Source organism: Siniperca chuatsi, linkage group LG13, assembly GCF_020085105.1.
Source record: "Siniperca chuatsi isolate FFG_IHB_CAS linkage group LG13, ASM2008510v1, whole genome shotgun sequence".
Classification (NCBI taxonomy): domain Eukaryota; kingdom Metazoa; phylum Chordata; class Actinopteri; order Centrarchiformes; family Sinipercidae; genus Siniperca; species Siniperca chuatsi.
In genome coordinates, this window is record NC_058054.1 from 9,301,004 (window position 1) to 9,313,938 (window position 12,935).

The following is a 12,935-nucleotide window of genomic DNA, read 5'->3' on the forward strand; positions in this document are numbered from 1 at the left end:
ATTCATTTTAGATATGCAAACATACAGACTTCAAAATGCAGTGACTTATGACTTATTTCCTCTTTCCAGTTGGCTCCAAGGGTCAAAAGGTCTTTGAGATTTTTCAATTGCTAGTTCAGGTGAGCTACACTGATTGTGAGATATAGCTTTTATGGCCTGATGAATCATTCTGTTGGGAGCACAAGTAAATGAGTAAAAATTAGGATAAAAGTACATGAGCAACAGCAGTACTATCATCTTCATACTGTACATCAAGTAATGTTCTCTAAATTAAATGCAGTGTTTATGTTTCAAACTTAAAAGCTAACAAGAGACAGTGAACACAATTTATCTCAGCATAAAAATGATGTACAATATAAAATGTTGATTTATGTCTGAGAAAAAAGTGCTAAATGAATAACCAATAAAATGATACCCATAAACTAGAGGTAGGATGATATTTCATGCTTCATATTATCAAATGAAGCTTGTAAATGACTTCACAGCAAGTTTACAGACTGAAAGTGGGATGCAGTCACATGAGCCTTTTAAGTGGATTTTTTTAAGGAGGGAAAATTGTTTTCCGAAATATAGAAATATTTAAGATGTCTCCAAATTATCATACTAGATTTCACTGTAACACCAGCCATCATTTTGGTAGAGCAGGTATCAGTGCAGGGGCATCATTTTGAGGGGACTAGTGGAACTATATACCCAGGGCCACAACATGGGGAGTGCCCTCTATAAGCCTGGAGTTAAAAGTTTGTTTTTATCTGCAAAAGTCAAAAGCTTCATGTTTTTAACATCACAAGTGAACATTTTTTTTTGTATCTAAAACAGCCATTAAGAAAATAATGTTCTGTAATGTTCAAACCTCATAGTATGAGTATCACATTATTGTACAGTATGTGAAAATGAAATGGCAAATGGACTGCATTTAGATGGCACTTTTATCCAAAGTGTTTTACAGTTTGCCTCTCATTCACCCATTCACACACACATACACACCAGTGAGCTACCCTGCCATCAGGGTTAAAATGTGCAATGACTTCAGATTGTTCAAAATAAGATACATACAGTATCAGAATGTATTTTTATTGAATGTGGTATAAACACCCGATTACTCTAATAACCACTACAGAAGCATGTGTTTACTTTATCCTGTTATTTGTACATGCTTGAGAATGGATGTATTAAAAGGGGAGGATCACTGAGAGATCTTAATTATGCTATTTCACCTGTTTTATATATGCACCTCTATGTAATAATGTGTTATATGGGTATGTGGTGTTTGTGCATTTAGATGTACGGTATGGTAAATGGACTGTACTTATAAAGCGCTCTTTTCTCAAAGAGCTTCAACTACATATCACATTCACCCCATTCACACACATTCATACACTGATGGCAGGTGCCATCAGTTCAAAGAAAGTAAATCATTCACACACACTCACATACTAAAGGCACAGCCCTCGGGAGCAATTTGGGGTTCATGGTAAATGTTAGGTGAAAATGCATATTCGTATTCATGTACATGTGCATATAGTGTATATGTTTTATTGTTATAAGTGTTATATTGATATAAATAGTTATTAGGTGTTTTAATATCATATGTTTTTGAGCAAAAACACATGACTCTAATCATTAAAAAAGGACAAGTTGTTATGATGGTGTGAGCTTGTATTCAAAGAGAAATACATAATTTGATGAAGAAGATACAAATACCTAAATATGTTGCTTGTTATAACACACTTCTCTCAAAACTATGTAAGGCCACGGATTTCTGCAGAATAAGCTTCAACAGCTGCATCTTAGCACAAAACATCAATTGTCAAAGTTATTCTACCCTTTTTGTTAAATGCTGTTCTTAAGTGCCAGGATTTCCTCAGCAGAACTTTTTGGATAAGAGTTAAGTGTACTAAACACCTTCATTCAACAGCCATTATGGAAGACTGAGTATTTCTCAACATGTAACTGTCAGTGTGAGGGGTTGTTAAAACCTTTAAGAGTTTAATAGGCCAGACTCCAATTACAACAACCAGGCAACATGGGGGTCAATTCTATGGTGAGGTCTGTTTCCTATTTCTAAATCTAAATGTAGACTAAGAAAAACATATGTAATGTGTAAGAACAGCGACCTCCCACCCCCACATACCTGTACGCTGCTTATTTGATGAGAATTTCCAACTTCCTGAGAATTCAGCATATGTCGTTCACGAAATTTACGGCTCTTATTACTCTTCTTTTACTCTCCTCTTTAACGCTCCTTCTATGAAACCCTTACATTAGGTGGGAGGCACATGGTTAGAATATTTGGATTCAGCAACATACAAACATCTTCATGTGTCTATCATGAACTCTTTGGGGAAAAATCTTAAAATGTTTCGTGGAATGTTCAATGGGTCAATGTTGGGTTGGAAAAAAAAGGAACAAGAAGCAGTAAAAGGAAGACGAGCCAAGGTACAAAGGTGAATTGCGTTTATGGAAATATGATCCCTGGCAAAATTCCCCTCAGTGCTTTATAAGAGTGCCCTGCCTCACCTGCACAGACAAGAAGAGAGCTGCGAACTACATCTGGAGCATTAGAGGTGAGTTACCTGTAATACTAATATGAAGGGAGACCCTGCACTCTGCACTGTTTTAATTTGGAGAAATAATGGAAACATTTATGGACATCAAAAACAAATTGGCTGATGTTTTATAACTATGATTGCTTTGTTCAACAGGTGCCAAAATATCTTGTAATGACATTCAAAGAGACTGAGATTTGTTTAACAACCAAGAGTAGTAGAGTTAAAAAGGTTAAAGTTGTTAGTTACGTATGGAATACACATGTACATAGCCACAAAGAGAGCTGATATGAAATACTTGTTCAAGGTTCAAGGTTTCAAATGTGAATAGGGAAGGTGTGGGAGTGATAAAGCTGATTGCAGGTAAACATCGTAATTCTTTGCATCCATCTGGCTTTTTTCAGAACTGCATCTACAGGCTGCACCATGCAGGTCAACACGCTGTTCTTCCTGCTGATCACATCTTGTCTCTGTCTTGCATTGGCACAAGGTAAAACACTGTAAAAGAACAGCTGGTATCTGGCTGTAGAGTCACATAGGCAGCATGTAATACAGAGCTGTAAACACACAGCAAAGATAAAATGAGGGTCAATGAGGCTGGTTTATTGCTGAAGTGTAGGCAGATGTGGCCTCACTGAGTACTTATTGCTTTGTTCAGCACCTTTAGCATTCCCCAATTTTGTCAAATGCCTTTTGATTGATTGTCTTGATTTAACGGAATTTGTCTATGTTGTAAAAAATAATGTTTTATAAATTATATCATTCTGTACATACTGTGGTGGCACTGGAGTGCACTGAATTTCTGACTTTACTGTACTGCATTTCTGATCCTTCAGTGACCTATGACGACTGCTGTTTGAAATATGTGAAAAAAATGAGCCACAGCACTCAGAGATATGCAATGTCGTATAGACGCCAGGTGACAGATGGAGGCTGCAACATCCCTGCTATAATGTAAGTAAACATGCACAGACAATAAGAAGATCCACTTCAAAACGGAACTGACTTCCTAAACTCTTAATGTTTCTTATTTTAACAGAAGTTTATTTTCATTGCTACTCAAAATAAACATCTGTTTGCATCAATTTTCCTCTAGCTTCACCATGAGGAAGGGGCGTGTGTTTTGCACAGACCCCGAACAGAAATGGGTCATAGAACTGATGACGAAGATTGACAACAGGAAAGCCAAAAAAGACAGAAAGAACACCTTCAGGAAGGTGGGTGATTACGGAAGTTTTTGCACTCCAAAACTGTCCATCTTATCAAGTCATGTCTACCTATATTTGAGTCCTAACAACCTTGTTTTCTTAAAACGATTGAAAAACCCTGCCAGTGCAGTCAGGATATTTCAACCAGTTTCCAATAGAAATCATTGTGTTTAATATACTTTCCAGAAATGAGTGTTTGTATCTTTATGTAAGAAAGAATAGGGCATGTTGCTGCTCTAGAATCAAGAAAAATGACACATGATTTTTTAAAATACTTAAAATAATTTGAAATATCTGTGAAGTAATGTTCAAATGGATGTCTTTGCTCTTCACAGCACCATCCAAGACGTCCGTAGCGAGGCTGAGGATGACTGGCTGCTATAATGGCCTTTGATCATCTTTCCTCCGTCTGCCAAATCTTATCATTAAGCAACAAGTGGTTTTATGGTGTCTTACCGGAAGGCAGTAGAGGAAGCTAGCCAAGGAAATCTTGTAGCATTACTTTTGCTTTCACTCTGCACTAAAATAAAGGTCAGAAGCTTGGGTAGAATTGCAGCAGCACTTTGTTGTTCAGAGTTGGACTGCTGATGCTGACTGGCCACCACACACCACATATAAATGCCTTCAATAGCATGCTGCTTCAATGAGAATATTTGTGACCGTTTTCTTGCCTTTTGAGACATCAGATATTAAATAAGCTGTTTAATTAATGGTGATGGAGTGTAAATGATAATAATATACAGTATATATGTAATATTAGAGTATTTCTTGCATGATGTGTTCAGATGTCTATGCTTGTTTATGTGCGCACACAAACTGTCAAATTTGAATGTCTTTCTGAATTGTGTGTCATAGAAAAGGAGTCTTAATTTCTTCTAAATGGTTTAAATGTATGTCTTTTTAAACATGTTGTGTATAGGTTTTATTACAGTATATGGGTTCCCATAAAAGCATTATTGCAATAAACTTGCTTATCACCTCCCACTCAATGTTGTTTAAAAGTTTAGGATTGTGTTCACATACATTATGTGTTATACAGAATTTTCCTCTTGATAGTTTATCCTTTTATGTTATTTGAATTTAAACACATTTTTACGCACACTTTCTTGAAACAAGGGACATTATGTAAAAGAAGAGAAAAGGGGACACCCCATTCTTGACTGCACATGATCTATTTCCAGGTTTCTTTATGAGGCTGCTATTAATATAGTTCTCCATCATCACCTGATCATCATTAAATATAGTTTATGCTGGCAGTATTTTACTTTATAAAAGTTTGAAATACAACTTAAATACGACACCGTTGTGTACTCTCACCTTAAACAACCTTTGACTACCACAGTTTCTATTACAGATCACTGCAATAAAAAGAGACCAGCAGGAATTTATAGTAAAATAAGTGCTGAAGTGACACATTCACCATTTTATACACTGTAATGTTTCTACTTGCTGTATGTAAATGGCTCTATAAAACCATTAATGTGAATGTGGGCTGCTTTTCACATGTTGTACAGATGTTATAATAATTTCACACACTGTTTCCCTTTAAGATGCATACAATCTTACATTTCCATGCTCCTGCACTGAAATTGAGGGTTTTCTTGCGTTTCCTTGCTTCTCGACCAATGCATGCTGGGATAAGATCCATCCCTCCCTGTGACCCTGAACAGAGTATGCGGATATGGAAAATTGATGGGTGAACATTTCTCTTTATTGCTATATTCCTGTTTTTCTTTTCCTATCTTGCCATTAAACTTTTTTTAATTAGGACTTTGACTGCAGCTGATTTCCTTTGCATAGGATGCAGAGCTAATTAGATCTAACAATAGACAAATTAAGACAATGTAATCCCAAGATTTAAATATTCTAAATGCAACTGCAGTGCAAAATGTCTGCAGAAAGAAAGCAGACACACGTAAATCTTAAATGAGAGTATCTGTGAATGTGACTGATCTATGTGCAATACTCTCATTTCCATGGGCATTCACAAGAACTGCTGGGACATGCAGTTGATAAAATCTTGCTGTGAGTAATGCAGTATGTTTGACTGCGCTGTCTCTGGAGATTAATGACTTCCACACATTGGTGCCTTGCAGAGGCTTTGTCTTGCAAACTGTGTGTTAAAATATGCCTCAGTAGCAACATTATCAGACATTACAGGCATGTGCACTACAGTGTATTAATTAGCTGATGTTGATTAAAGGAAAGCTGTGAACACATCTTCTCAACTAATGTACATGTGACTGGGAGGTGAGAGTGATATGATTGTTCTTTAAAAAAATAGGGCAATGAACATTAAAAAGCAGAGAATCCTCCATGCACGCAGGTGAAGTATTTGTTTGAATAGGCTGCCAACATTGCCCACAGGCAAAGTGATAGATAACTTGACAAATACATGATAATTAATGAGACATTAATGGCATATACAATATTGACGGACATCCAAAATTGCATAGGTATGACTAATAGATACACCATTTTCAGCTATCAAAGAATTGGGTTGAAAAGGATTTTGGAACTGAGGCTTTGTTTCTTGTTGTTTATATCACAACAGTGCTAACAAACGTGCTGCGCTCTTTGCTTTTGCATGCTGGGGCAGAAAGAAATGGTTGGTTGGCATCGTGAGCAGAAATTTTAACCTTCTTTTAGCAAAGGGGAAAAACCATGAAAGGAAAGTGTGAGACGGGGAAAACAATATGTGGAAAAATCCCTTTAAACTGAAACAAATGTGATCAATTACAGGAATTAGGATGGTTGAGCTCATATAGACCAGAAAGCTGAGAAAATTAGGTTCTAAAGGGTTGCAGGAGGCTTTAAAAAAACAGAAATTAAAACATTAAAAGTTGCAGCACAGACTTGTTCAATTTTCCAGTTGTTGTATTTCTGCCACATTCTTAAAAACTTTGAAATTCATGTTAACAGAAGTCCGTGCAAGTTTTTTTTGCGAAAGATTGACACATATGTTGGAATTATAAATCATGACTCAGAAAGGTAAAAAAAGGGCAACAAAAAAAGAAAGATGAAAGTCGTAAAACATTGCACACCACAAAGTTATTTGGAAATGATATATTTATTGCTATAATAATTTAACCCCAAACACATAACAGCTACTTTCTTTCACCATGAGCAGTGAACTGTATTTGCAGGATCATAAATAAGTGTTTGCTCGACTGTATTATGCTAATATGTGACAGAAATACTTTGTAGCACCATGAATGTAGTGAGTAGTTGTCTGTCATTCTTAAAGGTCAGTAAAAGTCAATGTTGAGTGCAGTTAGTTTCAGGAAATGTCTTGAGATCATAAGATTAAAATATTTATAATTACATATTTACATATATTACCATTTTAATAAACTGAAAAATACTGTACATATGAAATATAATCATACAACAGTAGAAAATTCACAATTTTCCAGCAACAAAAAGAACCTAATTTAACTACCTAATTAAAATTTTGTCCATGTTTACACTAAAATGTATTTAAAAATTGGCAGATTAGTCAATATTATCGTTTCCCTTTTTTGGATTTTCTGTTTTCTGTTTCTTTTTCACTCATTTATTTAAAAAAGAACTTCATTTGGTTTTGATATTTCCACATTGCTGTTGCCGTACTGGAAGAGGGATCTCTGGGTCATTGTTGGCCCAATTTCTTTCATGCTCAGTTGGTTTAAACACCGCTCTCACTGTAAAAACTATTTCTCCCATTATCTTAGCAGACAAAAGAGTGTTTGGTCACAGAGTATGCCACTGGGTCTGCACTTTCATTCACAGTGAGTTACCATATACCACCATATACTTCCACAGCATGATAACCTCTCTTGAAAATCAGATTCAAATCTGAAACCACTTTCTGCCCTTTTAGTTTTGCTAAAACCAGAGGAAAGTTATTAATAGACATAGTTCAACATTTTGGGAAATATGCTTATTCGCACTCTTTCCAAGAGTTAGATTTAAAAAACAGTATCAATCTCATGTCTGTGTGTTAAGTATGAAGCTGGAGCCAGTAGGCGATTAGCCTAGCTTAGCATAAAGACTGGAAGACTGTTACAGCTCATTAAGTAATAGTTAAACAGCTTATGCATCCGACCTTTACTTCCATGCAGCGCTGGTTGCCTGTGACAACAAGACTTTTCATTACAAGACAAGTCATTACACAAAAATTGTTAGAGAACATAACTTCCCCCTAAAACCATTTTGTTTTGATATTACTGTTTGTGTATGGATTAAACAGGATGCAACATGTTCATTAGTGAGCCTTAGAGATGCTGGGATATGTATATTTTTTACTTTGGTGAAAGCTGACCAGCTGTTCTTCCAGTCTTTGTGCTTAGCTATCAATCAAACTTCAATGAAACTTTATTTGTATAGCACCTTTTGTACAATTCAGCATAATTCAAAGTGCTTCAAGGCAGTGCAAGTTGAAACAGTAAAACAATTTGAGACTAATGCCCACAAGAAATAAAAATTATGAAAATGTAATCATAAAACCTATCAAATAGATTTGAAAAATAAAATAAATTAATTAAATTAAATTAAAACTAGATCAAATAGATACAAGAAAATGGCAAATAAAATTGATGAGGGAATAGAAAATTTTAAAACATAAATACAATAAAATCAATTATTAAATAAAATAAATAATGGCCAGCTAGGCCAACTGCTCCCTGGCTCTCACTTCATACTTAACGCATAGTGTACACACACACACGCACACACACACACATACACACAAATACACACAGTGGTATCGATCTTCACATTAAACTCTTGGAAAGAAGGCAAAGAAGTGCATTTCCCAAAACATTAACTATTCCTTTAAGAAAATAAACTACATGATGACACAGACCACAGAGAGGCGTTTGTTTAGCATGCCATCTGAGCCTGCTCTCCATCTGAGTCTGTTCTTGGATTCTTTGGTGCACATCTGGCTGTAACCCACAGCTTCCACAGACCTCCTCTTTTGGATGCGGTGTAACAAAATCCTGTAAGCCCCAGTAATGGGGCTTCTCAAGTCTAGACTGTTGTTGAGGAGACTGGCCTTGGTGATGCCAAGATCCTCCAGCGCTGCCTTCACATTCAGTTCATCTGAGCTGAGGATGTGGGAAGGCTCGAGCAGGTGGTAGGGTGTAGGGCCACACGCTGGGTAGGCCTGGGGGAATTTAATACCTCTCATCCAGTCGCTGTACATGATCTGTGTTATAGTGAGGCGATCCACAGGAACCGGCTTTAGTAGGCCCTTAATGATCTCCTGGCATGGTCTGGATACATACGGGGGAATGGCATAGGAGCCCTGCAGGATACAACACCTAAGCCTGCCTGTGTTAGTAGCTTTGAATGGCATAGTGGCAGTCACCATGAAGTAAAGCAAGATACCCAGTGCCCAGATATCTGCATACTGACCAATGTAACTTCTCTCTTTGAACAGTTCAGGGGCTGCATAAGGTGGAGAGCCACAGAACGTGTGAAGGACATCACTGGGGCAGCAGGACGAGCTGAAACCAAAGTCACCCACTTTAATGCAGTAGGTGCTAGTGTAGAATATGTTTTCAGCCTTCAGATCTCTGTGCACAATATTATTATCATGCTGGGAAAAGAGAAAAGAGAAAAATGTGTGAGATTGTTGTACTTAGCATTACAAAGTTAAACAGCTCTCCTGCACAGTTGGTTTAAGGTATGAAAACCTTTAAATGCAAAGTCACATGAAAAGTTGTTTTCTTGAGCGTTATCATTGCCTGGATTCATTACTCATCAGCTCTAAAATATTAGGTATCTTCTATATAAAGGTATTTTAAAATGATGTGCTAGCCTTTAGTAAGCATTCTGTTGTTTTAATATTCTGCTCTGGGTATCTCTTCTTTCATTTTACAACAAAATGTACTGCTCACAATGTTTACCCAAAGGCTGCTGCTGACTTACCATGTGTTTGACTGCAGACAGGACCTGGGAAAATACAAGCTTGCTCTCCAGGTCTGACAGGCGTCCCCTGGTGCTGATTCGGGAGAACAACTCTCCTCCGCTGGCATACTCCATCACCAGGTAGAGCCGCTTGAACGTCTCCACCACCTCATACAGGCGCACTATGTTGGGGTGAGTCAGCTTCTCCATGCAAGAGATTTCAGAGGCGAAAAGTGCTTGCGATCGCTTGTCCAGACGCACTTTATCCAGGATTTTTACTGCCACTCTTTCTATCAGATGAAGACAGATATGGGCAAAGGCAGTGAGGACATAAGGAATAAACACACTTTACCTTTTTTTCTCTCCCTTTTCTATTATTTAATATTCCTTATGTTGCTGAGTATTGCTTTTCCTTCCTTCCTTTATGTTTTGATCTAGGCCTTTTATTAATTCCAAGAACGTCTGTTTATCAGTATTATCAGCCGTTGCACAGGATCCAGCACAGTATGGATTAGTGGATGGCTGGTTGATGAGATTAGCTTTGTCTTCTGACACCTCGAATGACCTAGATTGGATTTACCCTGTGTAATATGTTGAGCTGAGCTGACTGAAGTTCCATGAAATGAATCTGGATGTCTGTACATTCATTTAAATCAGGTAACAAGTAATTTGCTCTCAAAGAAAAGCCTCTGAATCTACTACAGTATGATCTACAGGGAGATATAATAAAAGCTTCCTTGTATAAACCATGTAGAAGAAACCCTCAGAACAACATTATGTTTCTGTTGTAAAACAAATTAGAGATATTTAAAAATTCAAATGTAAATAAAGAGAAGCATCTACTGTCAGGATTGCATACAAAAATCCTCTTTGCTTTTACACCACTGCAAATCAGCAATCCTGTATTCTCTCTCCTTATACATCATCATATCCTTTTATGCCTCCATTGCTTAATCAAAGTGTTGTTTCAAATTTATTACATTTTTATAGCATATTAATTCACTTTCATGATACTTAAATGGAAAATGTGATTTTGTATAAATATAAATGTCTCACAATAGAACATAAACACTTGTTGAAAATGTATTTAAACCTGTGACAGATTAGAGGAGTACCAATCTGGAACTGTTATATTCAGTATAGACAGGCTAACATGACTCTCTTTCATTAGCAGTGTTTGCAGTGGTGCTTTTAATGTTTTACCTGGGAGAGATATGAGATGGGTGGCCTTTTCTGACAATCTTATCATTACTTTGACAGATTTATTGCAGTAACTCTGGTACACCAGCAGCAGATAGAGGCCTTTAAACCAGTTAAACTCATATAGTATACTCATGTTTGTTGACATCAATATACATATATACTTTGTCAGCATAAAATACAACAATGTGAGAAGCTTGAACATTGTCCTTGTGGCAAAAAAACACATCATGATTAAATCTTTACAACAGTTAAGGCTGAAGCTGTGAAAATGGGGGTAAAAAAAAGGCAAAGTACCCATCATCTCACCTTTAGTCAGATCATGTATCCCCAGTCTAACCTGGGAGAAGTTTCCCGAGCCGATCTCTCCTCTCAGCTCGTAAAGCCCCACCCGCCGTCCAAATGTCACATCATTCATCACCCTCTCTGAATGGGTCAGATCATAAAGGGCCTTCCCAAATGCAGTGCGCTGCATGATTTCCTGCTCCTCTGTCATGTTCTCCTTTGTGTCCCTGTTCCCCACCTTTTTCCCCATCTTTGGGGATGTCAGGGTGAAGATCTCTTCCTGATGTGGAGTTGACTTCAAGTGAGCCCCTGAGAAGGAGAAAATAATCAAGTTGATGATCATAATTTGTTTAAAGATGCTTGAAATGATTATTGACTGCATCTTATTGCCTTCAATATAAATAAGTCTATCTAAATCATAAAATCCTGTAATTTATATGTAGTGGTGTGTCTGTACTCACGTGTTTTCCCTTTTATGTTCTTCTTACTCCTCTCTGTGTTGATGGCATTATTTCTGCTGTTCAAATACATGATTTCTGTCATAGACACCAGAAGGTACTCTGCTTTCCTTTGTAATCTGACTTCTTGAAGATTTTAGAAAACAAGAAGGTGGTAAATTACCAAGAAAACTAATTCCCACAGACCAAAAATTGAAGACCATCAAAACCATCTGCATGCATCAGGAAAAATGCTCTAAGATGATGTTTCTCAAATAACCAACTGCCTGTCCAGATGCTGTTATAGTACCACTGTTCATTTCACCTGCTGTCTCCCTATGCTGCAGTATTGTCTCCTGGTGTTTAATCCAGAACTACTGCATGAAGCCCTGTAATCCCAATGTTGGACTCCTCCCATGCAGACAGACAATAGACAGGCTTTACAGACCTAACCCCTAGACATGAACATATCGCTTGATGCAGGTGCTTGAACAGGACATTGATGAGATTATCTCTACAATGTACTGCATATAACCATCATCACTGTTAGGGGTCAAGGGACTGAGGAAAGGTTATAACTGCAGTTAAGTGGTTCACTTTCCTGAAGAAGACTAAGTGTAAATGACTTTTTACATTATAATTCAAACTTTATCATCTCATTAATTTTTATACTTTGTCAGAGGTACTGTGTTGTTGAAGGCTGCACTGGTAACAAATAACTCTTCAAATTCTTCAAATTTTCCACTAAATCAAAACTAAAAGCTTCCCTCACAACCTCAACCAAAAGCTAAAGGAAGTCTGGCTGGGCTCCACAGTTACACAGCAACCCAGACATTGACCATGACACCAGACAGACACAAGGCTAGACTGTCTGCACAGACATACAGATGGACTGTCTGTTCACTCCCATCAACCTCTGCGGCTGAACACAGGGAGTGTCTAACAGCCATCGTGCATAAGCTGCATGGTTATGTCGCGAGTGACTCACTATAATCCAATCCCCACCTCAGTGATCATCTCAACACGTGCAATGCTGAATTAATGTTGGGAATCCACTAAGGAAAGGTTCACTGGAGAGGGAGGAGAGGCTGCATTCAAACAGGTGTGTTTGTTAAAAGAGTGGGTACTTTCATAATTTCTTTACCTCTAAAGGTAAAATATAACAGGCTTATATTCTAAGACAGCTAAGACAGTTGAATGCCTTGGAGATTTACAAGCAAAACCATTCTATGGACAGTATGTGACACCAATTTGACAATTTTGAATTTTTGATCAAACTGACAAAGTTTATTTTTGGTTTTGAGTCTCAAACTTGATAACCTTTGAACCCTAATAATATTAGTACATTCTTATTAAAAAGT

The 12,935-nt window shown here is 37.2% G+C and overlaps 2 protein-coding genes across 2 annotated transcripts; one reads left to right on the plus strand and one right to left on the minus strand.

Annotated features, from left to right (window-relative positions):
* The first annotated feature begins 2,431 nt into the window (after positions 1-2,431).
* Positions 2,432-4,741, plus strand: ccl25a (chemokine (C-C motif) ligand 25a). Its single transcript, XM_044220686.1, has 5 exons — positions 2,432-2,567; positions 2,954-3,039; positions 3,386-3,503; positions 3,646-3,766; positions 4,093-4,741. The coding sequence occupies exons 2-5, from the start codon at positions 2,976-2,978 to the stop codon at positions 4,111-4,113; spliced, it is 324 nt and encodes a 107-aa protein (XP_044076621.1). The 5' UTR covers positions 2,432-2,567; positions 2,954-2,975; the 3' UTR covers positions 4,114-4,741.
* Positions 4,742-6,811: 2,070 nt separating this feature from the next.
* LOC122887443 (serine/threonine-protein kinase NIM1-like) lies at positions 6,812-12,662 on the minus strand. Its single transcript, XM_044220683.1, has 4 exons — positions 11,599-12,662; positions 11,162-11,446; positions 9,674-9,942; positions 6,812-9,341 (listed from the first exon to the last, which is right to left on the minus strand). The coding sequence occupies exons 1-4, from the start codon at positions 11,678-11,680 to the stop codon at positions 8,586-8,588; spliced, it is 1,392 nt and encodes a 463-aa protein (XP_044076618.1). The 5' UTR covers positions 11,681-12,662; the 3' UTR covers positions 6,812-8,585.
* Between the last annotated feature and the right edge of the window lie 273 nt (positions 12,663-12,935).

What these genes read in the sequence shown, in the direction of transcription:
- ccl25a (XM_044220686.1), top strand. Translation starts at nt 2,976, where the DNA reads ATGCAGGTCAACACGCTGTTCTTCCTGCTGATCACATCTTGTCTCTGT. An exon ending in CTGTCTTGCATTGGCACAAG is followed by an intron (nt 3,040 to 3,385) that starts GTAAAACACTGT and finishes CTGATCCTTCAG; the next exon opens with TGACCTATGACGACTGCTGT. An exon ending in TGCAACATCCCTGCTATAAT is followed by an intron (nt 3,504 to 3,645) that starts GTAAGTAAACAT and finishes ATTTTCCTCTAG; the next exon opens with CTTCACCATGAGGAAGGGGC.
- LOC122887443 (XM_044220683.1), bottom strand. Translation starts at nt 11,680, where the DNA reads ATGACAGAAATCATGTATTTGAACAGCAGAAATAATGCCATCAACACA. An exon ending in GAACATAAAAGGGAAAACAC is followed by an intron (nt 11,447 to 11,598) that starts GTGAGTACAGAC and finishes TCTCCTTCTCAG; the next exon opens with GGGCTCACTTGAAGTCAACT. An exon ending in TGTCTGCAGTCAAACACATG is followed by an intron (nt 9,342 to 9,673) that starts GTAAGTCAGCAG and finishes CTCTTTTCCCAG; the next exon opens with CATGATAATAATATTGTGCA.